Source organism: Salvelinus namaycush, chromosome 8 (assembly GCF_016432855.1).
Source record: "Salvelinus namaycush isolate Seneca chromosome 8, SaNama_1.0, whole genome shotgun sequence".
NCBI classification, from domain to species: domain Eukaryota; kingdom Metazoa; phylum Chordata; class Actinopteri; order Salmoniformes; family Salmonidae; genus Salvelinus; species Salvelinus namaycush.
In genome coordinates, this window is record NC_052314.1 from 62719972 (window position 1) to 62747191 (window position 27220).

Below are 27220 nucleotides of genomic sequence, written 5' to 3' on the forward strand. Positions count from 1 at the left end.
GCATGACAAGTAATTTTTACAACAATTGTTTACAGATTATTTCACTTATATAATCCTAATACTAAATTGACTGTGCCTTTAAACAGCTTGGAAAATTCCAGAAAATGATGTCATGGCTTTAGAAGCTTCTGATAGGCTAATTGACATCATTTGAGTCAATTGGAGGTGCACCTGTGGATGTATTTCAAGGCCTACCTTCAAACTCAGTGCCTCTTTGCTTGATATCATGGGAAAATCAAAAGAAATCAGCCAAGACCTCAGAGACAAATGTGTAGACCTCCACAAGTCTGGTTCATCCTTGGGAGCAATTTCCAAATGCCTGAAGGTACCACGTGCATCTGTACAAACAATAGTACGCAAGTATAAACACAATGGGACCACGCAGCCGTGATACCGCTCAGGAAGGAGATGCGTTCTGTCTCCTAGAGATGAACATACCAAACTTCTCTAGAAGCAATGTCAGCACAATAACTGTTCGTTGGGAGCTTCATGAAATGGGTTTCCATGGCTAAGCAGCCGCACACAAGCCTAAGATCACCATGCGCAATGCCAAGCATCGGCTGGAGTGGCATAAAGCTCGCCGCCATTGGACTCTGGAAAAGTGGAAACTTAACCATCTGGCAGTCCGACAGGCGAATCTAGGTTCGCCGGATGCCAGGAGAATGCTACCTGCCCCAATGCATAGTGCCAACTGTAAAGTTTGGTGGAGTAGGAATAATGGTCTGGGGCTGTTTCCCAAGGTTCGGGTTAGGCCCCTTAGTTCCAGTGAAGGGAAATCTTAACGCTACAGCATACAATGACATTCTTGACGATTCTGTGCTTCCACTGTTGTGGCAACAGTTTGGAAAATGCCCCTGTGCACAAAGTGAGGTCCAAACAGAAATGGTTCGTTGAGATCGGTGTGGAAGAACTTGACTGGCCTGCACAGAGCCCTGACCTCAACCCCATCAAACACCTTTGGTATGAATTGGAACGCCGACTGCGAGCCAGGCCTAATCGCCCAACATCAGTGCACGACCTCACTAATGCTCTTGTGGCTGAATTTAAGCAAGTCCCCGCAGCAATGTTTTAACATCTAGTGGAAAGCCTTCCCAAAAAAGTGGAGGCTGTTATAGCAGCAAGGGTGGGACCAACTCCATATTAATGCACCTGATTTTGGAATGAGATGTTCGATGAGCAGGTGTATCTCAAGTTTTGAGGGAGCGTGTAATTGGCATGCTGACTGCAGGAATGTCCACCAGAGTTGTTGCTAGATAATTGAATTCATTTCTTTACCATAAGCCACCTCAAGTCATTTTAGAGAATTTGGCAGTATGTCCAACCGGCCTCACAACCGCAGGTTGTGGGCAAGCGGTGTGCTGATGTCATTGTGAACAGAGCGCCCCATGGTGGCGGTATGGTTATGGAATGTGCAGGCATAAGCTACAATGAACACAATTGCATTTTATCTATGGAAATGTGAATGCACAGATACCGTGACAAGATCCTGAGGCCAATTGTTGTGCCATTCATCTGCCGCCATCACCTCATGTTTTATCACGATAATGCACAGCCCCATATCTCAAGGATCTGTACACAATTCCTGGAAGCTGAAAACGTCCCAGTTCTTCCATGGCCTGCATACTCACCCACTGAGCATGTTTTGGATAGATGTACGACAGTATCCAGCAACTTAGCAAATCCATTGAAGAGGAGTGGGACAACATTCCACAGGCCACAATCAACAGCCTAATCGACTATGTGAAGATGTTGCGCTGCATGAGGCAAATGGTTGTTACGCCAGATACTGACTCCACGCCCCTACCCTTTAAAAAAAAAGTATCTGTGACCAATAGATGCATATCTGTATTCCCAGTCATGTGAAATCCATAGATTAGAGCCTAATGAATTTATTTCAATCAACGAATATCCTCATATGAATTGCAACTCAGTAACATCTTTGAAATTGTTGCATTTATATATTTATCAGTATACTTGTAGCTCATTAAACCATCGGATGTGTCCAAAGATACATTGGCTAGCCTACATATTGGATCGCTAACCATAGGCCTGGGGCCATGAAACACTGTTTAACAGACTGCTTATCAAAATGAACAGTTACAAGAGTAACTCTAATTTCCCTCATCTCCCACAGTAGCGTTGTGTGCGTGTGTTAATTTCCCCATCTCCCATTGTAGCTAATTTCCCAGGGAAGTAAATAAGGCAATAGTGATTAAATCTGATAAATGCATTACAGAGTCAATATACATAAATTACATAGCATCTGCAGGACAGCAAGTATAGTTGAAGGCACTTTTACTTTTGGGAGGAAGATTCTATCAGTTGCACACATACATTGAATTTAAAGCAACAAAAGAACATAGCTTCCATTGATCATTGACAACAATATGGATTTAAGAGATTTAAATGTAGTTACTCATACTATGAAAAATAAAATTTACTTCTTACAAGGGCCTATACATTTGACTTTGGGGAACAGTTAAAATGGCAAACCATCAGAGGGAAGGCAAAAGATGAATACCCATAGAGTTAAAGAAAAACACTGATTCAAAACGCACTTCATAAAACTAAAAGCAGTTAAAGGCAGCTTGACCAACTATTGAGATACAGTAGTGCCCTAAATAAAAGGTATAAACATTCTCCATTGCCATTAACTGAAGTTGAACAGTATTTTTCAGTTCTTGTCTACTTTGTAAATGCAGGGGTGTGTTCATTACGCCAATTGGGCATGACAGCATGCAATCGCTCAGTCCTTGTATTCAGTGTACTTCTTAGACGAGCCATGCACCTTGCTGGCAGGGTACTTCAGCCTATTTAAGGCCATTTTGCGCAGCACTGCTTGGGGTAAATCGATATGACATTTCTCGGCCAGCTCAACTAGGTAGATGAGGACGTCGCTGAGTTCATGTGCCAGGTGCTCGCGCTCGGAGTCGGTCCAGCCGGGAAGTCCTTCGGTCACCTCGCCACGCCACTGGAACAGCTCAGATACCTCGCCCACTTCTCCGACCATAGCTAGCAGGAGGTTGCGGGGTTGGTGGAACTGGTTCCAGTCTCGCTCGTCAGTAAATTCCGCTTGCATCCGTCGTATGTCATCGATGGTAGGTTCGGCAGTGAAAGAGAACGTATCAGTTGGGGTTCTTCTCTTAGTTCCATTTTGCTTGGCAGCGGGGATGTCTGCCTCGCCGTTTTCACAGGCTATTTTTGACTTGCTAGGAGTGCCATTGGTGTGTTTAGCTTCAGATGGGGCCACCATCTCTCCGTTCAGTCCATGCACTCCATCGCCGTTCATTGCCATTGCCTTGTCAATTTTACACCAAACTATTGCACGGATCAACACTTACTTCGCTGTAAACAACCAACCTTGACAACAATATGGGAAAACTCCCGCCACAAAAACTCTTGCTCTTGTAGCCGGAAAGTGTAGTTTAAATCGCCGGAAATTCAAAATATATGGGTTGCATTAAATGTGTTACATTGTGGGGTGTTGAGTTTTCCTAAATGCACTTGCCCTCGGATTTTGTGTGAAACTAAGTTTACTATGACTACAACTACCATAATACCCTAAACAGAAAGGCTAAACATGGCAGGCTCCTCTGCAGGAATGACTGCACTGCTATGTAATATGAATAAACAAATTGCAATATTTTATCCAACGATTACTTTCCAAAGGCACAATTGGTGTGTGATAAGGAGAATATGTATGTCTGTCTCCCGATGCCAGAGTCAAGCCCAACCAAACGGAAAAGGTAGGTCCACGGAGTGAATGCTAACGTTAGCTAGCTCGCACTGATGTGCACTGTTTGTGTATCGTGTGCGCGCTTGTGCTAGTTAGCGAGGATGACAGTCGCACATCATTCATGACCACATTCCCTTCCGTATTTAGACGTTGCAAACATTGCTGTTAGTTTAAAACCTTCATGCAGTTTATTTATAGCTAGTCGTCTGCATGATAGCCTCCTTTATAAATATGTAAATATTGTCCTTCTTACCCCTCTCTGCCTTCAGAGCATCCTCACAGGTTGTCTTGACAGGGGTTCTGAATGACTTTGATTAGGTATGATGATGTCACTAAAGTTTTGCCGATATTCCGCATTCAAAACAACTGGGAACTCATGACGTCAGTGATATTTAGGTTGGAAAGTCGGAGCTCTAGAAAGAGGCCCGAGTTTCATTTTTTTTTTTTTTCACCTTTATTTAAACGGGTAGGCTAGTTGAGAACAAGTTCTCATTTACAGCTGCGACCTGGCCAAGATGAAGCAAAGTAGTGTGACACAAACAACACAGAGTTACACATGGAATAAACATACAGTCAATAATACAATAGAAAAAGTCTATATACAATGTGTGCAAATGAGGTAGGACAAGGGAGGTAAGGCAATAAATAGGCTATAGTGGCGAAATAATTACAATATAGCAATTAAACACTGGAGTGACAGATGTGCAGAAGATGAATGTGCAAGTAGAGATACTGGGGTGCAAAGGAACAAAATAAATAACAGTATGGGGATGAGGTAGTTGGATGGGCTGTTTACAGATGAGCTATGTACAGGTGCAGTGAACTGTGAGCTGCTCTGACAGCTGGTGCTTAAAGCTAGTGAGGGAGATATGAGTCTCCAGCTTCAGTGATTTTTGCAGTTCGTTCCAGTCATTGGCAGCAGAGAACTGGAAGGACAGGCGGCCGAACGAGGAATTGGCTTTGGGGGTGACCAGTGAAATAGTTCAGAGTTGGATGACTGTTCATATCGATTTTTTTTTTTTCAATCGGAGCTCGTTTTTCCCCAGTTCCCAGTTTTGAACGCACTGAAGTCTGAGATTTCCCGAGTTCCCCGTTTTGAACGAGGAAATAAGTCCACCAACAGAACTGTCTAAAATGCTGCACTGTAATTAATGACCCACATCTAAACTCCTATAACAGACAACCCTGCCAGTTAGCTATTCATAAGTCCAGTCTATTAGTCAGTTCAGAAAATTAAATCGTGGAGTTGATATGGTGGCCTCCCATTTGTAAGTATTCATTTCTCTGACTGTGTATGTGTGCTTCTAGTGCTCCCCAGGAGCTGGTAGGTGTGGTGGGTCTGGAGATCCATGCTCAGCTCCACTCCAACACCAAGCTGTTTTCTGGCTCCCAGGTCGGGTTCCAGGCTCCACCTAACTCCCTGGTGTCCTTCTTTGATGCCTCCTTGCCTGGAACTCTACCTGTAAGTTATGGTGCATCTGATGATAAACATGCCTCATGTCAATAAAGGCTGTTTGTCTATTCGTTGCGTAATAATACAGTTGTTGTCCATCATAACATAATCTGGTCTATGTAACCTAGTCTACAATATGTCAGTGTACATAGGCCTACTCGGTCAAATGACTAAGTTCCTTTCCTCTTCCTCCTCAGGTGCTGAACAGACGATGTGTGGAGGCTGCAGTGATGACAGGCTTGGCCCTTAACTGTACCATCAACAGGAAGTCTCTCTTTGACAGGAAGCACTACTTCTACGCTGACCTTCCTGTAAGTCAACCCGGACCCCATCTATCCTCCAATCACAATTATTTCTATAGCCCTTTTTAGGCTACATCAGCAGCTTTTACAAAGAATACAGTAACCCGGCCGAAATCACAGAGGAGACAACTTACTCCCCCATTAATAAGTAGCTCTCATCGGTCAAAGCAGCCATCTCTCCCCAAATTAACTTTCCCATTTTACTTCCTCCCTGTCCCTGAGCTAGGCTATCATTTAATAGTGACGAGTCTTGCTAAACCGGCAGAAAAGCTTATTGCCACTGATATCTAGCCAAATGACAGCTTCTGTTCCTGCAATCTGTTAGCTGTTAGAAGTCAAGTCGCGGCCAAGTGATATTCACCCTCACCTTCCTGCCAGGCGCTCCTGGGTAATTTTAGTGTCGTTATGACTGACATTTTATGACCTTGACATCAAGACATGTCGTTGGAAGAGTCGAAGAGATTCAATAGCAATTGCCCAACAAAGCCTCCTAAAAAGTTTCATTTCACTTTGGAAAGATGGGCAGCCCTAGCTTAATGTGACCTATGTAGAAAGAAATGACCCTGACATTACTCTTGACGAGCTGATGATGAGAAATTGTGGACAGAGAAAAGGATGAATTTGAATAATTTAAGTGCCTTAGCGGTGTTATACCATAATGGGACTTTCCACTCTCAAGAAAATGACAAGACAGCTAGGAGATTTGTCTGTTACAGTGCAATTCATACCTTCCCTGTATTAGATGAGTGAAGAGTTTAAAAAGCTTCCCTAACTTTGTCCTATGGTCAAGGTCATTTCTAATGACCAATAGAGTAGCTCGTGAGGGTTATTTTGTGGGGTCAGGGAATGGATTGTTGAGCGTCGGGTTGTCAGTGCAGTTGTCTTAATGTTATGGTATGTCAATATCCTGTCAATTAAGAAATTAACTAGATGACATGATGGCCTAGATGTCATTCTAGTTCTTTTGAACGAAAGCATATGATCAACACAAGGCCTGCCAAGCCTAGATTGTTAGAAGACTGAGTTGTCTTTCGAACCCAGCAGTCAGATTCATAGGTAATAATGTTATCGTGAGGCTACAGCTGCATAATCCTTCCTCACAGCAGAGGTAGATTATTGATTTCAAAAGCTCCGACATGTATCCCAGGGGTGAAATCCCAGCAGGAAGCCGAAGGATTATTCCCAAATCCCACCTCATCTTTTTTCCCAGTAGTAGATTTTCGGTCCGCTTACTGAGTGTTGCATCACCTCTCTCTTTGGGTTATGTTAAAACATGCGCTGTTGAAACGATAGTGCCAGTTAGGATTTAAATGTTCACCATGCCCACAAGTGGTACCAATGCTTATAAATATGTTTTTGCTTACCCTGTAGACAACACTTGTGTTTTACCAGGCCCGGGAAATAGACAGGGAACAGGGATGGAGAGTACAAGGCCTGTATTGCATAATGAATCATGCTAATGCGTTAAATTCAGTTGGGAGGGATGTTCATGCTCTCTTCATGATATGTAGAGAGAGAAAATAATAGCCATGATGAGTGAAGCATTAAGCAGCACATTCTCCATGAAATTATTTTACTAGCAGCCTATTGAAGTAGAGAGAACGAGGACATTAAAAAAAACATGCATTTATTAAGAACACATATATGGAGTTGTGCATTATTGATGTGTTCCATGATTTAATTTCACACAACGAATGCAGTGCTGCTCATTACATGATTTATGATGCGCTTGCCTGACCAGCAGCAAGAATGAATTGAAGTGGCAGGCAGGTGTTATAACAGCTAGCCTCTTCTTAATAACATGCACCAGCAGCTTCACACTAAGCTACTAGCGGATATGCATAATTATACTTTTCTGGAGTGTTTTCTGTGCAGACGTTGTCCCTGACGACTATTTAATGACTCAAATGGATCTGTTTGTGGGACGTGGATGTACAATAGGTAGGACTAGTTGAATCAAGGGTTGTAGAGGGGAATAGTTTGGTGCATCGAATCATGAATCCGTTGAAGGCAGCTTAGATTCAGTGAACTGAATCTGAAAATGACAAATAGCAGTCAAGTTGGAGAGAGAGCTCTCAGGTTTGGATTTACTTTCCTGAACCGACCGAGTGCTTTAATACCAGACTGCTCATTAGGCTTTGGGGCTGGGGTGTGACTAGAAGGACCCAGAGGCTTCCAGTAGCAGTTTTTTACTACCACTGGTCTGCATCCAACTTCAGCTGCCCTTCATTATACAAAGCACCAACACCTCTTCAGTGATTATGCCGGAATTGCAAATGATCCACCATTTTGGTGGGTGCTAAGCTAACTAATGTAGCCTGTGTGTGAACAGCAATGCACACAGTATGCTAACTAGGAGGCACTTGCGCTAATGAATTACATTTGCATTGACACTGACAGAGCTCTATGAGAGAATTGATTATTCTAGAAAGGGAGAAATCAGCATCTTTTAATGCCATAATCCTGTATTTATAGTACACCGCTGATATAAAATGGAATGTCTCCCGTGGTCCATTATGCTTGTGTTGTTGCCAATGATTGATTTGTTGATCAGGTACAGTACAACACACAGATGGTTACGGCTAATTCACTTTTTTCTCTCCTTTTTTGTTGCTCATATTTATTCCTTCCCTTTCTTTTTCTTCGTCGGCATGCCAATAAGTATGATGCATGTTTAGTCTTTTCTAGCGACGGTTGCCGTGGCAACGGGACATAGTGCTACTGTACTCACTTGTGGAATAGCGGCAGCCAGCACAGTGGCACTTCAGAATAAGAGAACAGATAAAATATTCATTCAGTTCGCTTTTGTGACTTTGAACCCCTCTCAACGAAACAACAATAATATTCCAACCGCATAATAATGAGTTGGAGTAACCAGTTTTAGGGGCCTATTATCCCCCAAAAGTTACTAACTAATGGATGAATCTTAGCTCATGTTTAATGTATGGATTGCTATTTTGTTCATAACACTATTGACCCCTTGAAATATTTAAGGTTATTTCCAAGTTAATTGTAATGGTAAATCGTTGATTATGCAGGCCAAGTTTATTTCGGTATTAACCCCATGTTTTCCTATAGTGTCTATAATATAAATGACTTTATTATATAGTGGCTGTAATTAAATACCTAAGCCTGGTCCCAGATCTGTTTGCGAGGAGTCCTCTATAGGTAATACCTACAATCGTTGTCATGCCAAATGTCAAGTTTATACAGCATATGAGACCAGGCTATTACATATCTGATAAATGAGACACATTTAGACTGCTGAAGCGAGCACACAAAATTGACCTTTTCTAGTTTCATGCGTTTCCTCCATCCAGGCGGGCTACCAGATCACCCAACAGAGGCTGCCCATCGCGGTGGACGGCACCCTGACCTACAGTCACCTAGGGTGCCGTAAGAGGAACACGGTGGTCACCAAGAGTGTCAGGATCAAACAGATCCAGTTAGAGCAGGACAGTGGCAAGAGCCTCCACGATGACTACAGGAGCCAGACCCTTATAGACCTCAACAGAGCAGGTAGATGGAGTTTAGCTTCCCATCGGTGTACCTCAACAGAGCAGGTAGATGGAGTTTAGCTTCCCATCGGTGTACCTCAACAGAGCAGGTAGATGGAGTTTAGCTTCCCATCGGTGTACCTCAACAGAGCAGGTAGATGGAGTTTAGCTTCCCATCAGTGTACCTCAACAGAGCAGGTAGATGGAGTTTAGCTTCCCATCGGTGTACCTCAACAGAGCAGGTAGATGGAGTTTAGCTTCCCATCGGTGTACCTCAACAGAGCAGGTAGATGGAGTTTAGCTTCCCATCGGTGTACCTCAACAGAGCAGGTAGATGGAGTTTAGCTTCCCATCGGTGTACCTCAACAGAGCAGGTAGATGGAGTTGTGAGTGTTCAAACACTCATAGACTCCAAGAGGAGTCTACCACAGAGCTCCAACTAGTATATACAGATCTAGATAGAACAGGGACTGGCTAGACAAATCCTATGTAGGCATATGGGAAGTGTATGTAACATCTCTCTCTCCCTCCAGGTGTGGGTCTGATGGAGCTGTTGATGGAGCCAGACATGAGCTGTGGAGAGGAGGCAGCAGCAGCCGTCAGAGAGATGCAGCTCATACTGCAGGCTCTAGGGACCTGCCAGGGAAACATGGCTGGTGGGGAGGCCTGCATTGGACACACACACTCACTGACACACCAGGGAAACATGGCTGGTAGGGAGGCCAGTATTGGACACACACACACACTCACTGACACACCAGGGAAACATGGCTGGTGGGGAGGCCAGTATTGGACACACACACACACTCACTAACACACCAGGGAAACATGGCTGGTGGGGAGGCCTGCATTGGACACACACACACACTCACTAACACATCAAGGAAACATGGCTGGTGGGGAGGCCTGCATTGTACACAGGGGCGCAATATGGGGGGGGGGGGGGGGGGGGGTTAGAACGATTCTAAGGGCCTGTGACTGACAAGGACCCTAAAAAAAATATATATATATATATATATTATTAACCTATCATTATTAATAATATATTTTATTTACGTACTTTATTTACGTACTTTATATTTACGTACTTTATTTTATGTACTAATAAAACTAACAGTTTATTTTTCTTTTCTTGTTTTTGGCAAAAAGGGCCAGCTGTTTCATACCTTCTCTCTTGCTATAGAGGGCCAGCTGTCTCATACCTTCTCTCTTGCTATAGAGGGCCAGCTGTCTCATACCTTCTCTCTTGCTATAGAGGGCCAGCTGTCTCATACCTTCTCTGTTGCTATAGAGGGCCAGCTGACTCATACCTTATCTCTTCCTATAGAGGGCCAGCTGTTTCATACCTTATCTCTTCCTATAGAGGGCCAGCTGTTTCATACCTTATCTCTTCCTATAGAGGGCCAGCCGTTTCATACCTTATCTCTTCCTATAGAGGGCCAGCTGTTTCATACCTTCTCTCTTGCTATAGAGGGCCAGCTGTCTCATACCTTCTCTCTTGCTATAGAGGGCCAGCTGTCTCATACCTTCTCTGTTGCTATAGAGGGCCAGCTGTCGCATACCTTCTCTGTTGCTATAGAGGGCCAGCTGTCTCATACCTTCTCTGTTGCTATAGAGGGCCAGCTGTCTCATACTTTCTCTTTGCTATAGAGGGCCAGCTGTCTCATACCTTCTCTCTTGCTATAGAGGGCCAGCTGTCTCATACCTTATCTCTTGCTATAGAGGGCCAGCTGTCTCATACCTTCTCTCTTGCTATAGTTGGCCAGCTGTCTCATACCTTCTCTCTTGCTATAGATGGCCAGCTGTTTCATACCTTCTCTCTTGCTATAGATGGCCAGCTGTTTCATACCTTCTCTCTTGCTATAGAGGGCCAGCTGTTTCATACCTTCTCTCTTGCTATAGAGGGCCAGCTGTTTCATACCTTCTCTCTTCCTGTAGAGGGCCAGCTGTTTCATACCTTCTCTCTTCCTGTAGAGGGCCAGCTGTTTCATACCTTCTCTCTTCCTGTAGAGGACCAGCTGTTTCATACCTTCTCTCTTCCTGTAGAGGGCCAGCTGTTTCATACCTTCTCTCTTCCTGTAGAGGGCCAGCTGTTTCATACCTTCTCTCTTCCTGTAGAGGGCCAGCTGTTTCATACCTTCTCTCTTCCTGTAGAGGGCCAGCTGTTTCATACCTTCTCTCTTCCTGTAGAGGACCAGCTGTTTCATACCTTCTCTCTTCCTATAGAGGACCAGCTGTTTCATACCTTCTCTCTTCCTATAGAGGGCCAGCTGTTTCATACCTTCTCTCTTGCTATAGAGGGCCAGCTGTTTCATACCTTCTCTCTTCCTGTAGAGGGCCAGCTGTCTCATACCTTCTCTCTTCCTGTAGAGGGCCAGCTGTTTCATACCTTCTCTCTTGCTATAGAGGACCAGCTGTTTCATACCTTCTCTCTTGCTATAGAGGGCCAGCTGTTTCATACCTTCTCTCTTGCTATAGAGGGCCAGCTGTTTCATACCTTCTCTCTTCCTATAGAGGGCCAGCTGTTTCATACCTTCTCTCTTCCTATAGAGGGCCAGCTGTTTCATACCTTCTCTCTTCCTATAGAGGGCCAGCTGTTTCATACCTTCTCTCTTGCTATAGAGGACCAGCTGTCTCATACCTTCTCTCTTCCTATAGAGGGCCAGCTGAGAGTGGATGCCTACGTGTCCGTCCACAGACCTGGGGATCCTTGGGGCATCAGGACTGAGGTCAAGAACATCAACAGTGCCCGCAACCTGGCCAGGGCCATAGGTGAGTGCTGCAGAGGGCTTTTCACAATACTGAGCCAAACCAGAGGCGAAGCGAGAAGCTCCACTCGCGTCCAGCTGTCCACGCGAGAATACGGCGATAAGTTCACCAAGTGGGGATTGTTTTTGTATGGAGGTCTATGAGAGAGTGTCGGATCTGGTAAGAAAAAAAATGTGATAGCTAATTTTTTTAAGTGAAGCTTATTTGACCTAATAGAAGTTGCATAATGTTTAGGTTGTTACGAATGTACTGATATACACTACATGACCAAAAGCATGTGGACACCTGCTCGAACATCTCATTCCAAAATCATGGGCATTAATATGGAGTTGGTCCCCCCTTTTGCTGCTTTAACAGCCTCCACTCTTCTGGGAAGGCTTTGCTTCCATTCAGCCACAACAGCATTTGTGAGGTCGGCACTGATGTTGGGCGATTAGGCCTGGCTCACAGTCGGCTTTCCAATTCATACCAAAGGTGTTCGATGAGGTTGAGGTCAGGGCTCTGTGCAGGCCATTCAAGTTCTTCCACACCAATCTCGACAAACCATTTCTGTATAGACCTCGCTTTGTGCACGGGGGCATTGTCATGCTGAAACAGGAAAGGGCCTTCCCCAAACTGTTGCCACAAAAGTGGAAGCACAGAATCATCTAGAACTAGAAGCGTTAAGATTTCCCTTCACTGGAACCGAGGGGCCTAGCCCACACCATGAAAAAGAGCCCCAGACCATTATTCCTCTACCAACAAACTTGACAGTTGGCACTATGCATTGGGGCAGGTTGCGTTCTCCTGGCATCCGCCAAACCCAGGTTTGTCTGTCCAGAGAATGCGTTTCCACTTCTCCAGAGTCCAATGGCAGCAAGCTTTACACCACTCCAGCCGATGCTTAGCATTGTGCATGGTGATCTTAAGCTTGTGGGTTTCCATGGCTGTGCGGCTGCTCTGCCTGGAAACCCATTTCATGAAGTTCCTGACGAACAGTTATTGTGCTGTTGTTGCTTCCAAGGCAGTTTGGAACTCGGTAGTGAGTGTTGCAACCGAGGACAGACGATTTATACGCGCTACAGCACTCGCCGGTCCCATTCTGTGAGCTTGTTTGGCCTACCACTTTGCGGCTGAGCCGTTGTTGCTCCTAGACATTTCCACTTCACAATAACAGCACTTACAGTTGACCGGGGCAACTCTCGCAGGGCAGAATATTGACAACCTGACTTGTTGGAAAGGTGGCATCCTATGACAGTGCCACGTTGAAAGTCACTGAGCTCTTCAGTAAGCCAGTTCTACTGCTAATGCTTGCTTGACTTTGTGCACCTTTATACACCTGTCAGCAACTGGTGTCCACTAATTTGAAGGGGTTTTCCACATACTTTTATATATATATATATAGAAGTGGATGCACGTGGCATCTCAGCAACTTTGAGAAAACAATTTTATATTGGAGTTTATTGAGTATCTTGTTCACACGTGTATCTGCCTGCCTTTCCGCCTTAGCGACAACTACTCCCATTGTTAGGGCAGAGACAAGACCATCTCGTCAGTATATAGACTATATTATAGAGTATCTCTGGCCAAACTGAACCGAGCCAAACCAAGCTGTATTGAGCTGGCCTGGTTAAAGCCTTCACCATAGTTGCTGGAACCGTGCTGAAAGGGACCATGTGAATAGACAATATCTGAGCCAGAACAGTTTGGTTCAGGTTGGCACAATAGTGTGTGAAGGGTATATCCTCATTGTCATTGGTGGGGGTTAGTGGAGGTACTGAAGTGAAGCGGTCACGACCCAGTGGGTCTGGAATGAGCTAGTTGGATCAACACTCAGGGAGATATAGACACACACACACACAGAGAGAAAGAGCGAACAGCATGGAATCCTTTTCATGGGCTGTCATCTTTCTGAAACAGTCGTCTGACGGAGGGCTGTGTAATTATGCGTGCACTGCAAGTCAAACTGGGAGACAAAGATTAGAGACACCATGAGGCACAAACACACACACACAGAAATGAGGCTCACACACACACACACACACACTCACACACACACAACCGGCCTTATCTGTCTTCGCCTGTGTAAATGTTCTCTCAGACAACTCAGTGAAGTAACTGCCAAAACTTCCTCTTGTCTCAACTTCATACGTCTTTCCATGATTTGTTCCTTCTGAGATGTTTTATCCCTGAAGGCAGTCGTCACTCTCTCCGCCCACAGGAATCAGAGAAACAGGCTTTCTGTTGACAGGAACTGAAGACGGAAAGTCTTCTGAAGAGACGTTTAGTGTAGAGGGATAGTTAACATTGACTAGAAAGCATGAGGCCTTTCCTACCCACACAAACTCAGGAAGATATAGAATCCAACTTTATTGACCATTTGTTTCAGTGAACAACTGAGCACACAGTCTGTATGCCTAACTTGGCTTTCTACAGAACAATAGATTTCCCATCAACACTAATTCCACTTCTACAGAGTTTCCCATCAAACTTTTTTCTTTTCTCTCCAACTTACTGGAGACAGTGGAGAGTCATAGGGGCCATTGCAATTCTTCACCAGGAGCAGCAGGCCATTAACAGTTCGTGTGATACAAAGTGACTTGGCCGCTTGCATTATTTATCCCAAGAGTAGACTTCCATTTTAGCTTAGTGCAGAGAAGTGATAAAGAGTTTTTAAAAGTCAAAACTCCAGCTAGTCGTTTGTCACAGAGAACTAATGTAGCAGCAGTTAGGAGACTTCAGGCGTGGCCATGTGTCATGGCAGATGTTGGGAGGGTCTAACACCGTGCCAGTTGGCTGGATGCTTGCTTCTGATCAGGTGTGTGTGTGTGTGTGTGTGTGTGTGTGTGTGTGTGTGTGTGTGTGTGTGTGTGTGTGTGTGTGTGTGTGTGTGTGTGTGTGTGTGTGTGTGTGTGTGTGTGTGTGTGTGTGTGTGTGTGTGTGTGTGTGTGTGTGTGTGTGTGTGTATTTTCATCAACAGACTATGAGATCCAGAGACAGATGTTTGTCCTGGAGAGCGGCGGCACGGTGCAGAACGAGACACGGTCGTTTGATGGCAAGACTGGGTAAGAGGCTTATAGAAGCAACCCTCGAACCAAGTCAAGCCGTCAAGTCCCATTACGTTACAGTGAGAGTGTTTCTGATAACATGTCAAAAATGTCTATTGACTAAGAATATGATGTTTCACAGGATACGGTACAATGTACACAGGATGCGTCTCTTCAGGGTTTTAATAGTTATTTGGGTCAGATATTCACCCCCCCATAATTCAACACTTTATTCCCACCTCCAGTGTAATATTTGATCTCAAGACATTCTCTCTTCTGGGGTTGATTTGAAAACGTTTTAGTAACTAAGGATGATGAATGAGGCCACTTGGAGTCAGTCAGTGTCTGGTGTTGTGGACCAGTGTGCTAGCGAGGGTTGTAAAGCCCATGAAATGAGCTGCTCTTCACACAGCTGGGGCCTACCTCTAATGCGCAAGTTAGCATTTTTCGTCATGAATCTTGTTCTGGAGGCAGCTCTGCAGAGCGGTTAATAGCTGGCACAGCCACAAAGTCATAAAATCTGATTTTAAACCTAACCTTAACCACACTACTAACCCTAATGCCTAACCCTAACCTTAACCACACTGCTAATATCCTGATGCCTAACCCTAACCTTAAATGAAGAACAAAAAGCCAATGTTGACTTTGCAGCTGGCCTGTCTAAGGGTAAATCACTCAGTTCTGCCTCCAGGACAAGACTCATGACAATAAACGTCAACCTGCCTATAACACCATCCCGTGCGTGTGCGTCCGCGTGCGCGTGCGTTGGGCCTGATAGAGTGTGTTTGACAGCAAAGGCCCACAGCTCTGTCATGGTCCAGAAATACACAGAATGACTGGGGGCCCCTCACCTCACACCTGTGGCCCTCGCCCATAGTTACAGCCTCTTCAACATGAACAATCTGCCGTAGTAACTGTTGTAACGAGCGAAACACTATCGTTATACAGTACCTCAAAGCCATAACACGTGTCCCTCTGATTTACAGACACACCATTCCAATGCGAGACAAGGAGGGCCTTCAGGACTACAGGTGAGCACATCTCATATTCACTTCAGTATGTTCTAGCAGCACAGCCTCCAGCATGGTGTGTGGTATTATACGATCGCTGCTGTAGGGCCTGCATGGAGAGAAGAGGGGGAGCGAGACAGGAGGGAGAGGAGAGAGGTCATCGTGTCTAGGGGCCCAGTAGATGAACATACCGATAAACATGCGCCACCCCGCGGCCCTAACGCATCAGTTAGCAAGAATTATGACGGAGAGTAAGCGTGCGACGCAGTCACACAAGTGTATGTGTGTGTGTGTTTTGTGTGTAGAGGAGACAGCCCTTTGTCTGACCGTGTGACACTGTGTCGTCTAAGAGGCCTGCAGAGATACAGCCAGCACTCCGCTCTACTGCTGATAACAGCTCCCTCTCTATCTTCTCTTATCTCACTCCTGCCTCTCTTTCTTCTCTTATCTCACTCCTGCCTCTCTTTCTCGCTCCCTCTCTGTTGTCTTTAACCGTGCTCGCTCTGGGTGCTCCCTCTGTCACACATGCACTCTCATCTCTCCTCTCTCTTCTCTCTCCCCTCGCTCTCTCCTCTCTCTATCCCCTCGCTCTCTCCTCTCTCTCTCCCACCTCTCCTCTCTCTTCTCTCTCCCACCTTTTCTTCTCTCTCCATCTTTCTCACCCCCCCCCCCCCCCCCCCCGCCCCTCCGGGTTCATGCCGGAGCCCAACCTGCCTCCTCTGATGGTGTACGAGGCGTGCTCTACAGCCCCCCCTGGTGTTGCCCCCAGCCAGGTGGTGGTTCTGGAGGAGGTGAGGGAGAGGCTGCCGGAGCTGCCCAGCGTCAGGAGGCAGAGGCTGGTGGAGACCTACGGCATCCTCCCCGAACATAACTTCACCCTGGTGGTGAGTGACTACTACAGTATGTAGGTGTGTCTGTTAATGTCCAACTGAGCAAGTTAATTATAGGAGATGGTAGGTTTCTCACTCCATCTCTCTGGCTTTCATCTTCTGTCTTCCTGTCTGTCTCTCTCCCTCCCACTTTCTGCTCCTCCTCTCTCCCCCTCTTCCTTTATCTCTCCATTGTACTCTCTCCCTCACTGTCTCTCAATTTAAAAACTACCCAAAGTAACCTATTCTTGCACAGCCAGTTACCCTGTCTGCACTTCTGCCTCTGTCCAGCAAGGCGCAGTAGATTGTGGTATATACAGTATTATTGAGTGTGTTTCATTGGGTCTCCTGTTGTAGAATGAGGACGGGCTGATGGACTACTTTGAGGCCGTCGTCAAGGAGACCAAGGCTGGACCGAGAAAGGTGATTGGCTGGGTGATGAACGAGCTGCAGGGCCTCCTCCATCAACAGAACCTGAGTGTCAGCCAGAGGTGAGACACTCAGTCGTCCTCTTCCTCATCCTCTTCCTCTGTGTCCTACTCTAGCCTCAATCATTCTCTTTCTCCTCTCCACCTCTACCCTATCATTCTTCCTCTACATCCTTCATCTGGTTTCGCCCTCTTCTCCCCCCCCCCCTCCCCCTCCCGAACTCCTATCATGTGTCTCTCCTCCCCTTCCTCCTCCTCTTCCTCTGTTCTACTCTTTTCAGTCTTGCGTTGACTTCAAACCCCATGTTGAAGATCCTATCTCAGCATCCAACATCTTGGCTAGACGGAGGCCTGAAATCGTTTCCATACTGGAAGCATCATTTATGTGCTTTTTCCCTGCGATGTTTCCTATCCATCTTCATGTGGATACCTTCCGTTATTACAATGGCAGGCCATGAATGTGAATAGAGAATACATCTAGGCAATAAGCTGAGTGTTTTGAGTTGTTTTTCTATAATACTGTTTTTATCCTACACTCCAGAATGTTCTGAGACTGATCAAACAGAGTAAAGTGTGATGTGTTTTGTTTTATGTCTTTGTCTGAGAACTAGTGGATGGGTGGGTGTTTGTGTGGCTTTTTGTCGTTTTGAAAAAAGTGAGAGTGGATGTTGACTATGTGTGGATTCACGTGTTTGTTGTTTGTTTAGCCATATTTCCGTTCATAACTCAGTCAGTGTGTATGTGACTGTGTGTCTCTGGCTCAGTGTGTGTCTGACTCGGGGATTCGTGACAGCACTGATGATCATGTGCCTTGTAGGTGGCAATGGGCTGTCACAGAGAGAGACGGGGCCAAATAGCCTCTCATTATAAGCACAGTGACTCCGGGGTAGATAGACACCGTCACACTGTCACACAGGAGAGGATAGACTGGGTCTAATGACATCTCCTGTGCCTTCTCTCTCTTCCTTCTCTTTGCGCTCTCTCTCTCATATCTGTCTCTCTCTCATATCTCTCTCTCTCTCTCTCTCTCTCTCTCTCTCTCACATATGTCTCTCTCTCTCTCATATCTGTCTCTCTCTCTCACATATGTCTCTCTCTCTCTCACATATGTTTCTCTCTCGCTCTCATATCTGTCTCTCTCTCTCTCTTATATGTGTCTCTCTCTCGCTCCCTCTCTCAGTCCGATCTCTCCTCAAGCTCTAGCCCAGATACTGAATCTCCAGGAGAATGGACAAATCTCGTCTTCTATCGCCAAGCAGGTGAGAGATAACATCCAAAACATTTAATGCAAAGTCCATATGTGTTACTACACTGAGTGTACAAAATATTATTAACACTTTCCATGACACAGACTGACCAGGTGAATCCAGGTGAAAGCTTTGATCCCTTATTGAGGCCACTTGTTAAATCCACTTCAATCAGTGTAGATGAAGGGGAGGAGACGGGTTAAAGAAAGATTTTTAAGCCTTCAGAGGGTGAATGGGCAAGACAATAGATTTAAGTGCCTTTGAACGGGGTATGGTAGTAGGTGCCAGGCGCACTGGTTTGAGTGTGTCAAGAAGTGCAAAGCTGCTGGGTTTTTCACACTCAACCGTTTCCCATGTGTATCAAGAATGGTCCACCACCCAAAACACATCCAGCCAACTTGGCACAACTGTGGGAAGCATTGGCGTCAACATGGGCCAGCACCCCTGTGGAACACTTCCAACACCTTGTAGTGTCCATGCCCTGATGAATTGTAGCTGTTCTGAGGGCAAAGGGGGGTGCAACTCAATATTAGGAAGGTGTCCTTAATGTTTTGTACCCTCAGTGTGTATTATATCATTTTCAATTGGAGTTTACCCTGAGTGTTTCATTGCTCCATACAGGTGTTCCAGGAGCTGTGGAAGACCCCAGGTAAAACGGCCCAGTAGATCGTGAAGGAGCAGGACCTGGGGATCGTCAACGACAGCACAGAGATCCACAGGATTTGCCAGAAGGTGGTGGACTCACACCCAGACCAGGTGCGGCCTCCCTGGGCAAGAGCTGCCACAATGAGGGCAGGTAGTTTGCCCCTGGTGATGCGTTGGGCAGACCACACCACCCTCTGAAGAGCCCTGCGGTTAGGGGCGGTGCAGTTGCCATACCAGGTGGTGATTCAGCCCGACAGGATGCTCCTAATGGTGCATCTGTAAAAGTTTGTGAGGGTCTTAGGGGCCAAGCAAAATGTCTTTAGCCTCCTGAGGTTGAAGAGGCGCTGTTGCACCTTCTTCACCACACTGTCTGTGTGGGTGGACCATTTCAGATTATCAGTGATGTGTACGGCGAGGAATTTGAAGCTATTCACCTTCTCCACTAAGTTCGTGTCTCCAGAAGTCCACGATCAGCTCCTTCATTTTGTTGTCATTAGGAGAGAGAGCGGTTATTTTTCTGGCACCACTCCTCCAGGGTCCTCACCTCCTCCCTGTAGTCTCGTTGGTAATCAGGCCTACTACTGTTGTGTTGTGTCGTGATTGAGTTGGAGGTGTGCGTGGCCACGCAGTCATGGGTGAACAGGGAGTACAGGAGGGGGCTGAGCACACACCCTTGTGGGGCCCCAGTGTTGAGGATCAGCGAAGTGGAGGTGTTGTTTCCTACCTTCACCACCTGGGGGGGCGGCCCGTCAGGAAATCCAGGACCCAGTTGCACAGGGTGGGGTTCAGACCCAGGTCCCTGAGCTTAATGATGAGTTGGGAGTGTACAGGCTCATTGACTTTTTGCTAGTAGCCAGTCTTGATAGAATTCTGTTGATCAATAAATGATATGCAAACGTAAGTATTTGTGACTTATGCTGCTGTTACTGTTCCCCCTACAGGTCCAAGCCATCCGCAGTGGGAACAAGAAGGTTCTGAACAAGCTCATGGGTCTGGTCCAGAAGGAGACTAAAGGCAGGGCTGACCCAGTCCTGGTACGGGCCATCCTGGAGCAGAAGACCTCCTGAGGACTAACTAACACTGTCTGTGGCCACCTTGACTGCCTCAACCTTTAAATGCCTGGTGGAATATCAAACTGGTCCAAGAGGCAGCAAGCATGACATCTTTATGACTTCATCATAGTTAACATGTCCTCTGGTCATGAGGATTATTGTTGCTAAATCAACTGTCTGTCATTTTGTCTTCTGGCACCGTAACCGCCTTTAAGTTGTTGCAGTTGTATTGCAACTTTATTTGTGTACATAAATATATTCTAATTCTCTTTGGAGTGTGCACATTTATCCCCTCCCAAAAACACACACTTCATCGAAAACTGTCAAAGGAATGGGATGGCATACACATCCTCCATGATAATCACACTTTAAGCAGAGCCATTCTTGAATCCATTTTCAGTTTGGAACACTCTGAACCCACCAATGGCAGAACACAGCTAATAAAGGTAAGGCCCATTACCAGGCAGTTTGGGAGTCGTCCCAGAAGTCATCTTTCTGCTTTTATCACTGTCCTCTGGCAGCACTGGAATGAATCAGGAGCGCAACAGAGGACGGAAGTACTATACGCAATGCATCGCCTTATACTCCCTCTAAAATGGATCGGATTAGGAATGATTTAGAGGTCAGTGTTCAGTCAGAGGAAGTAGTCATGAGTAGTGAGCGCCCCCTTGTGGCTGTCAAGTGAAGGAGATACATCTTTCGTTTAGCCTTCTATGCTTGTCTCTAGAGTTAGGCATCTCTTTTACATTGTTTGCCAAATCACGAGGTAATTCAATACTGGTTGGCTGTGTGCATGTGACTTCAATTTGGTAACGTAGGTGGTTGCCTTCCATTCATCCCCTTTGTTTCTATTGAATGCCGTATGCAGTGACCTATATAAGAGGTATTGTACTTTCTTCTTTTTTTTTTTAATCAAGGAGGGTTTGTGGCTGGCTGCTGTTTGAGTGCCTGTGAAGAAGACCTAGTTTTGAACAGAAGCTGGGTCACTGGATGAATGGCTGTCAGAAGCCCTGTTTATACCTGCTGTTAACATTCGTCCTGATCTTGTCCGTTTACACTTAGATCTGATCACAATGCGTTTTTTAAACGTCCAAAAATGTAGCCACAATCAGAATTGGACAAGATCAGGACAAAGGCTGCATGTTAGAACAGGGCTAGAGGGGGGATTGTTTACTAAATGAGGCCAGAGGAGTCCACTGAACAAACCATTGAAAACAACCACTTCTGGGTGAAAGAAGAGGAAGGAAAAATGTGTTTTCCCTGTGTTTTGCATTTCACTTTGCCGAGGTGAAGCTAAAATGTAAATTTGGGTAGAGAAGCTGTCAAGTCAAAACACATGACATAATATTCACCTGTTCTTCAATAAAAACGTATTATAAAGAATACACTAATACATGTCTTTATTAAAGTAATCATTCCTTGGAACCTCTGACTTTAATGACAGAAGAATACACACTGGAGTAACCTGACAAGGTCATCGCTGACATCTAAAATGGATGCTAATAGTTGTAGAAAGGGAGAAACTAGACTACTTCTCTTTGGAATGAAACCTCTACGCAACTGAAGAGAACTGTGCCTCTAAATTTGGTTGAAATAAATGTGCTCCACACAACATTCTACTACAAGAAAATATGGAGTACATCACCAAATTTAGCAAGGGCAAGAAATGATGCATTCCATAACTGTCCATCGGTCCAATTTGTGGACTAGTTCGAGCAGACAGTGGTATATTCTTGACTTTGCAGCTGCATCCACATTCATCCTCTGGGTCATGTTCGTTAGGATGCACCATAGGAAAAAGTTTTGCAACCGAAAACAAAAAAGAGCATTTCTAAATGGATAAGCTCACTTTTATGCCTACTGAACATGACCATGCTTAGCCCAGAGTAGACACTGTAAGCAACAGGAGGAACTTCATTCAAAATTCAGGCACCAAGTAGTTCTTTCCTAACATACCGATTTAATAGGGACAGGCATTGTAACAAAATGTCTCCTTGGTTGAAATCAAAACCTTAAATAAAATGAAGTCAATTAAAATCAAGGCTATTTATTTGTTGCTAATGGTAGACCATGTCTTAGTCTGGAATTCAAACTTAAACATTGGTGAAATGGAGCATATCAGCTTGGATTTCAGGCTACCCATGTCTTCCTGTGAGAGTTGGCCAACACTCAATGCTAAAATGAATGTGCCAAATCATTATTGAACCAACCAACAGTGATGTATTCCAATTTTCCCAACTTGACTCATAAAAACATACAAGAAACATGCATACCCTAATAGAGCAACAAGAAGACAGAAGTTACAACTTCTGTGAAAAAATATGGCAATAGAACCTCTCTACAAAACAGTTCCATTATTGTGACATTAAGTACATTCTGTATTAAATACCCAACCCCATCAGGAAACAAATGTAATAAAGTACTCTCATACCTCAAATATCAATAATGATTTGCATAGTGTGCTGCTTCTTTGATTATTTTTCCCAATTATATACAAAAAGTACTAAAATAAGGCTAAGACATTGAGGGCTTCCCAAACGGCACCCATTACCCCATATAGTGCACTACTCTTGATTTATACGGTCAGAAGTAGTGCACTACATAGGAAATAAGGTGTTGTTTTGGATGCCAACATTGAGTGCATCACCCTGATATGGAAAGCTCCTTTTAGAGAGATATCATTATAAATAACGTGCATTCAGTGGACAGGACCTGGTGCACCATGGGAAAATGGAGTTAGCCGCAGCATTGAGAACTGACGTCAGAAGAACCCAGTGTCCTTAAGTACACCCCAAAATTTAAAAAAACAACTTCTAACTTGAATATCTAATGTGCATTGAAAACATAATTGAAATAGGTCTATTGAACAAAGAAAGTCTTTGATTTAAGGTATTTAGCGACACACAAACTTGTTTTGTACAGTGAGCCTGATCGTCTAAGTTACTAGGCCTCTCCTTCAATCAAGAGTTTTGAACAACGACCACCAGATACATAACATTAGGGAATGCCATGGTCTACACCAACTCAGAAAGTAAGTATGAGATGATTGGGACTCCCACTAGCATCCCACTTCTAATGCACTAACCAGTAGTTTAGAGTGGTGCTGCTAGGGTACTTGTCACTGGTACCCCGTGTTTACAGCCAAGTTAGCGTTACTCATTGTGGATTTATTATTACTTTCCCACTATTTCTCTATTTTCTTTCTTTTTACATTGTTGGGAAGGGCCCGTAAGTAAGCATTTCACTGTTAGTCTACACCTGTTGTTTACGAAGCATGTGACAAATAACATTTGATTAGAGATGAATACTCCGCAGGGAGAGATCCTGACAAAATAGGCTCCTGATTATTTCCAGTACAGCATGCAACCCCAGGGTGACACCACAGCACCACCAGAGATTTCGGTAAGGCCACGTATAAGTCCCTATTGTACGGTGGCCATCACTACAAGACAACTAGAGCTGGTCACTGGAGAAGGTGTTGCTACCAGGGTATGAATGCAATATTGTAAGTCTAAAAGCCTAAAGGGACAGGTGATGTGTCCTTTGTGTATCATTAACTTCCCATTGTTCCATTCAGCCGGTTCCATTCTATTCAGTCTTTGGTCGATTAGCCCCAAGCTTCCATTTCAGCATTCTTATTGGTTGGTGCAGGGGTTCCACCAAAGGCTTGAAGTAGGTCAGTACTTTCCAGTCATTATAAATCACATGACCTGCTCCTTGGATGTGACATAGGCCTATGCATACAACTCTCTGAGGGCAGAACCATATGCATATGAGTGTGTCTGAGGGTATCAATGGCAAATGCATCAAATGGGTGAGAGATTCCTGTAAGTTATGTGTTACTGTACATCAGAGCCCGCCGTTTTTATATATTGGTTGGAAAAATATATTAGCCTCAAATATATATATATATATAACCCAATTTAAAAACTACCTCAGGGAGAGAGATAAAAGATGAGTGAATCAATCCAAGAGGTATAGTCTTCTTCATCAAGTAGTGTTGGAAAACATGAAAAACTTTCAAAGAGTCTTTTTAAAACGTTTAAAATGACCCGAGTGGACACAACAGGTCAGGGAGAGACACTCACTCCTTCCCTGTGAGACAATGCTACCATAACATTAGTAAAACATTATTATTACAATGTTATTATATCGTTATTCCTCCATAGGTACGTGCGATAGTATCGAGTGCTCCTGCGCAATGGCCGCCAGTTCTTTGAGGAACTCTGTGAAGAGGACGGTAGCGAAGACCTCGGTCCTGGCCAGGGAAATGGTCTTGGGCTGGGGAGGAGGAGAGCTCTTCATCATCCTTCCTGCCTCCAGGGGGGAACATTCTCGGCTGTCTCCGCAGTTTGTATCTGTGGAGGATAAGTAAATAGAGATGAAAAATAAAACATTAGTAATAGTAGCATTTAACTGCAGTTGCACATTGTAGCAAGCTCATGTTAGTCCACTTGAAAGAAGAAATTCTCCCTTTATTATCAGTCTCATTTTCCTTTTTAAATCTCATGCAATCTCATACCAATACATTCCTTGCTCAGAGAGAAAGCTTGCATGTAAAATGGTGGGGAGAAACCATTGGGAATGCAGTAGACTAGAGAAGTATGAGAAGAAGAACATCAGAAGGACCTGAGTTGTTTCTCCATTGCTGCAATGCTTCATGACCAAGCTGAATATATTCTCCAAGTCCTCGAGGAGGAACCAAACAACACAAACTAAGCACAGATACAGTTTTAATCTTTCAGTGGTGCTTCATTGCATTGCAGTGATTAGAAACAACAGTATTGCTAGGATCATTACTGGTCTTATGATCTAGGATATTGCCTCAAATCCTCTGGAAGCCTTGCCTGTATCCATTCTAATCTCAATGACCTGTCTATTGGCAACAAAACAGACCTAAATTACATTCTAATGATGCTCATAGGATAGCTCACAATAAAGCTCAGAATTCAACATTGAACAACGTCTATTCAAACAAAACATTTATACTACCAGTAAGAAACAGTACACAGTTATACGGCTGTTATAAACACTATGTATCCCGGCAGGGAAGCCATTACGTTAGCTTCAGAACATCTTTACTAACATGGAACCGGATATGTAGGACAGAGCATTATGGGTACTGTAGTCAATCAAGTCTCACCTTGACCCTTGAGTGAACTCTCCCTGGCCAGGAGGCAGTGCTGGGCGGAGGTGATCAGCTCTGGGAAGTCCTTCTTGGTCGAGGCCTGCTGCTCGATCTGGTTCTTAAGGGAGGCTAGTACCTGATATGGAAACACATATATAGTAACATCAGTAGCACATCAGACAGGAAATACAGTGCCTTCAGAAAGTATTCACACCCCTTGACTTTTTTGTTGTGTTACAAAGAGGGATTAAATATGGATTTAATTGTAACGATCTACACAAAATACTCTGTCAAAGTGGAAGAAAAATGTTTTAATAAATGTTAGAATTTATGAAAAATAAAACACTAATACATCTTGATTAGATCATTATTCACCCACTGAGACAATACATGTTAGAAAAACCTTTGGCACCAATTACAGTTGTGAGTCTTTCTGGGTAAATCTCTAAGAGCTTTGCACAGCTGAATTGTACAATATTTGCCCATTATTATTCAAGATATTATTCAAGCTCTGTCAAGTTGGTTGTTGATCATTGCTAGAAAGCCATTTTCAAGTCTTAGCCATAGATTTTCAAACCGATTTAAGTTAAAACTGTAACTCGGCCATTCAGGAGCATTCAATGTCCTCTTGGTAAGAAACGCCAGTATAAATTTGGCCTTGTGTTTTAGGTTATTTTCCTGCTGAAAGGTGAATTAGTCTCCCAGTGTCTGTTGGAAAGACTGAATCAGGTTTTCCTCTAGGACTTTGCCTGTGCTTAGCTGTATTCCATTTATTTTTATCCTAAAAAACTCCTTAGTCCTTGCTGATGACAAGCATTCCCATAACATGATGCAGCCAACACCATGTTGGAAAATATGAAAAGTGGTACTCAGTCATGTGTTGTGTTGAATTTGTCCCAAACAAAGCTTTGTATTCAGGGCAAAAAGTTACTTTCTTTGCCTCATGTTTTGCAATATTACTTAAGTGTCTTGTTGCAAACAGAATGCATGTTTTGGAATATTTTTATTCTGTTCAGGCTTCCTTCTTTTTACTCTGTCATTTTGGTTAGTATTGTGGAGTAACTACAATGTTGTTGATCTATTCTCAGCTTTCTCATTACACAGCCATTAAACTTTGTAACCGTTTTAAAATCATCATTGGCCTCATGGTGAAATCCCTGAGCAGTTTCCTTCCTCTCCGGCAAATGAGTTAGGAAGGATGCCTGTATCTTTGTAATGACTGGGTGTATTGATACACCATCCAAAGCCTAATTAATAACATCACCATGCTCAGAGGAATATTCAGCGTTTGCTTTTTTACATTTTATCTACCAATCAATGCCTTTTTTGCGAGGCATTGAAAAACCTCCCTGGTCTTTGAATCTGTGCTTGAAATGTATTATTCGATTGAGGGACCTTGCAAATAAGGTTTGGGGTAGTCATTCTGAAATCCTGTTAACCACTATTATTGAACACAGAATGAGTCCATTCAATTTATGTGATTTGTTAGGCACATTTTTACTCCTGAACTTACTTAGGCTTGCCATAACAAAGGGGTTGAATACTTAAAAAATGAAATGCTGAAATGTATTGAGTCTATCAAATTTCAAAAATGTTCTACTAACAAAATTCCACTTTGATATTATGGGGTATTTTGTGTAGATCAGTGACACAAAATCTAAATGTAATCAATTTTAAATTCAGGCTGTAACTCATCAGAATGTGGAAAAAGTCAAGGGGTGTGAATACTTTCTGAAGGCACTGTAGCTGCCAGAGCACAGAAAGTACAGGATAAATATTGTATCAAAGCTGCAATGAGGTAGTCTCATTCGGCGATCCTGATCTCGCGAGCTTACATTGAAACAAGATGGTGGATCAATGAGATCACCATGCTGAATTTTTTTTTTGCACACATAAAACATTGTATTGTTCTATTGAGAAAAATGAATGGAATCATTGCATTTCCACAGCGCAAGATGCCTTATCAAAGAAAGTGTACATTTGTTTTGACTGAATTAAGCCAACAGGCTTTGCGTACTTGATGCCAAGAGTATTGCTATACACACTATCAGGTGTAAA

The 27220-nt window shown here is 44.1% G+C and overlaps 3 protein-coding genes across 4 annotated transcripts in view; 1 reads left to right on the plus strand and 2 right to left on the minus strand.

Annotated features, from left to right (window-relative positions):
• Positions 1–2283: 2283 nt before the first annotated feature.
• On the minus strand, positions 2284–3404 carry LOC120053044 (dCTP pyrophosphatase 1-like). Its single transcript, XM_039000295.1, has one exon. The coding sequence runs from the start codon at positions 3293–3295 to the stop codon at positions 2747–2749; it is 549 nt and encodes a 182-aa protein (XP_038856223.1). The 5' UTR covers positions 3296–3404; the 3' UTR covers positions 2284–2746.
• A 188-nt stretch (positions 3405–3592) lies between these two features.
• Positions 3593–21408, plus strand: LOC120053043 (glutamyl-tRNA(Gln) amidotransferase subunit B, mitochondrial-like). Its single transcript, XM_039000294.1, has 13 exons — positions 3593–3746; positions 5045–5198; positions 5387–5500; positions 8812–9010; positions 9522–9701; positions 11647–11760; positions 14717–14801; positions 15770–15814; positions 16485–16677; positions 17020–17153; positions 18271–18349; positions 18959–19093; positions 19924–21408. The coding sequence occupies exons 1-12, from the start codon at positions 3697–3699 to the stop codon at positions 19001–19003; spliced, it is 1392 nt and encodes a 463-aa protein (XP_038856222.1). The 5' UTR covers positions 3593–3696; the 3' UTR covers positions 19004–19093; positions 19924–21408.
• Positions 21409–22061: 653 nt separating this feature from the next.
• LOC120053042 (protein FAM160A1-like) overlaps positions 22062–27220 on the minus strand; it is a 37545-nt gene continuing 32386 nt past the window's right edge. For both annotated transcript variants that reach the window (XM_039000293.1, XM_039000292.1), the window contains 2 exons: positions 25178–25298; positions 22062–24392 (listed from right to left, as the gene is read on the minus strand). In XM_039000293.1, the coding sequence (XP_038856221.1) occupies positions 24190–24392; positions 25178–25298 (324 nt within the window). In that variant the 3' untranslated portion in view covers positions 22062–24189. The remainder of the gene's footprint in view (positions 24393–25177; positions 25299–27220) is intronic.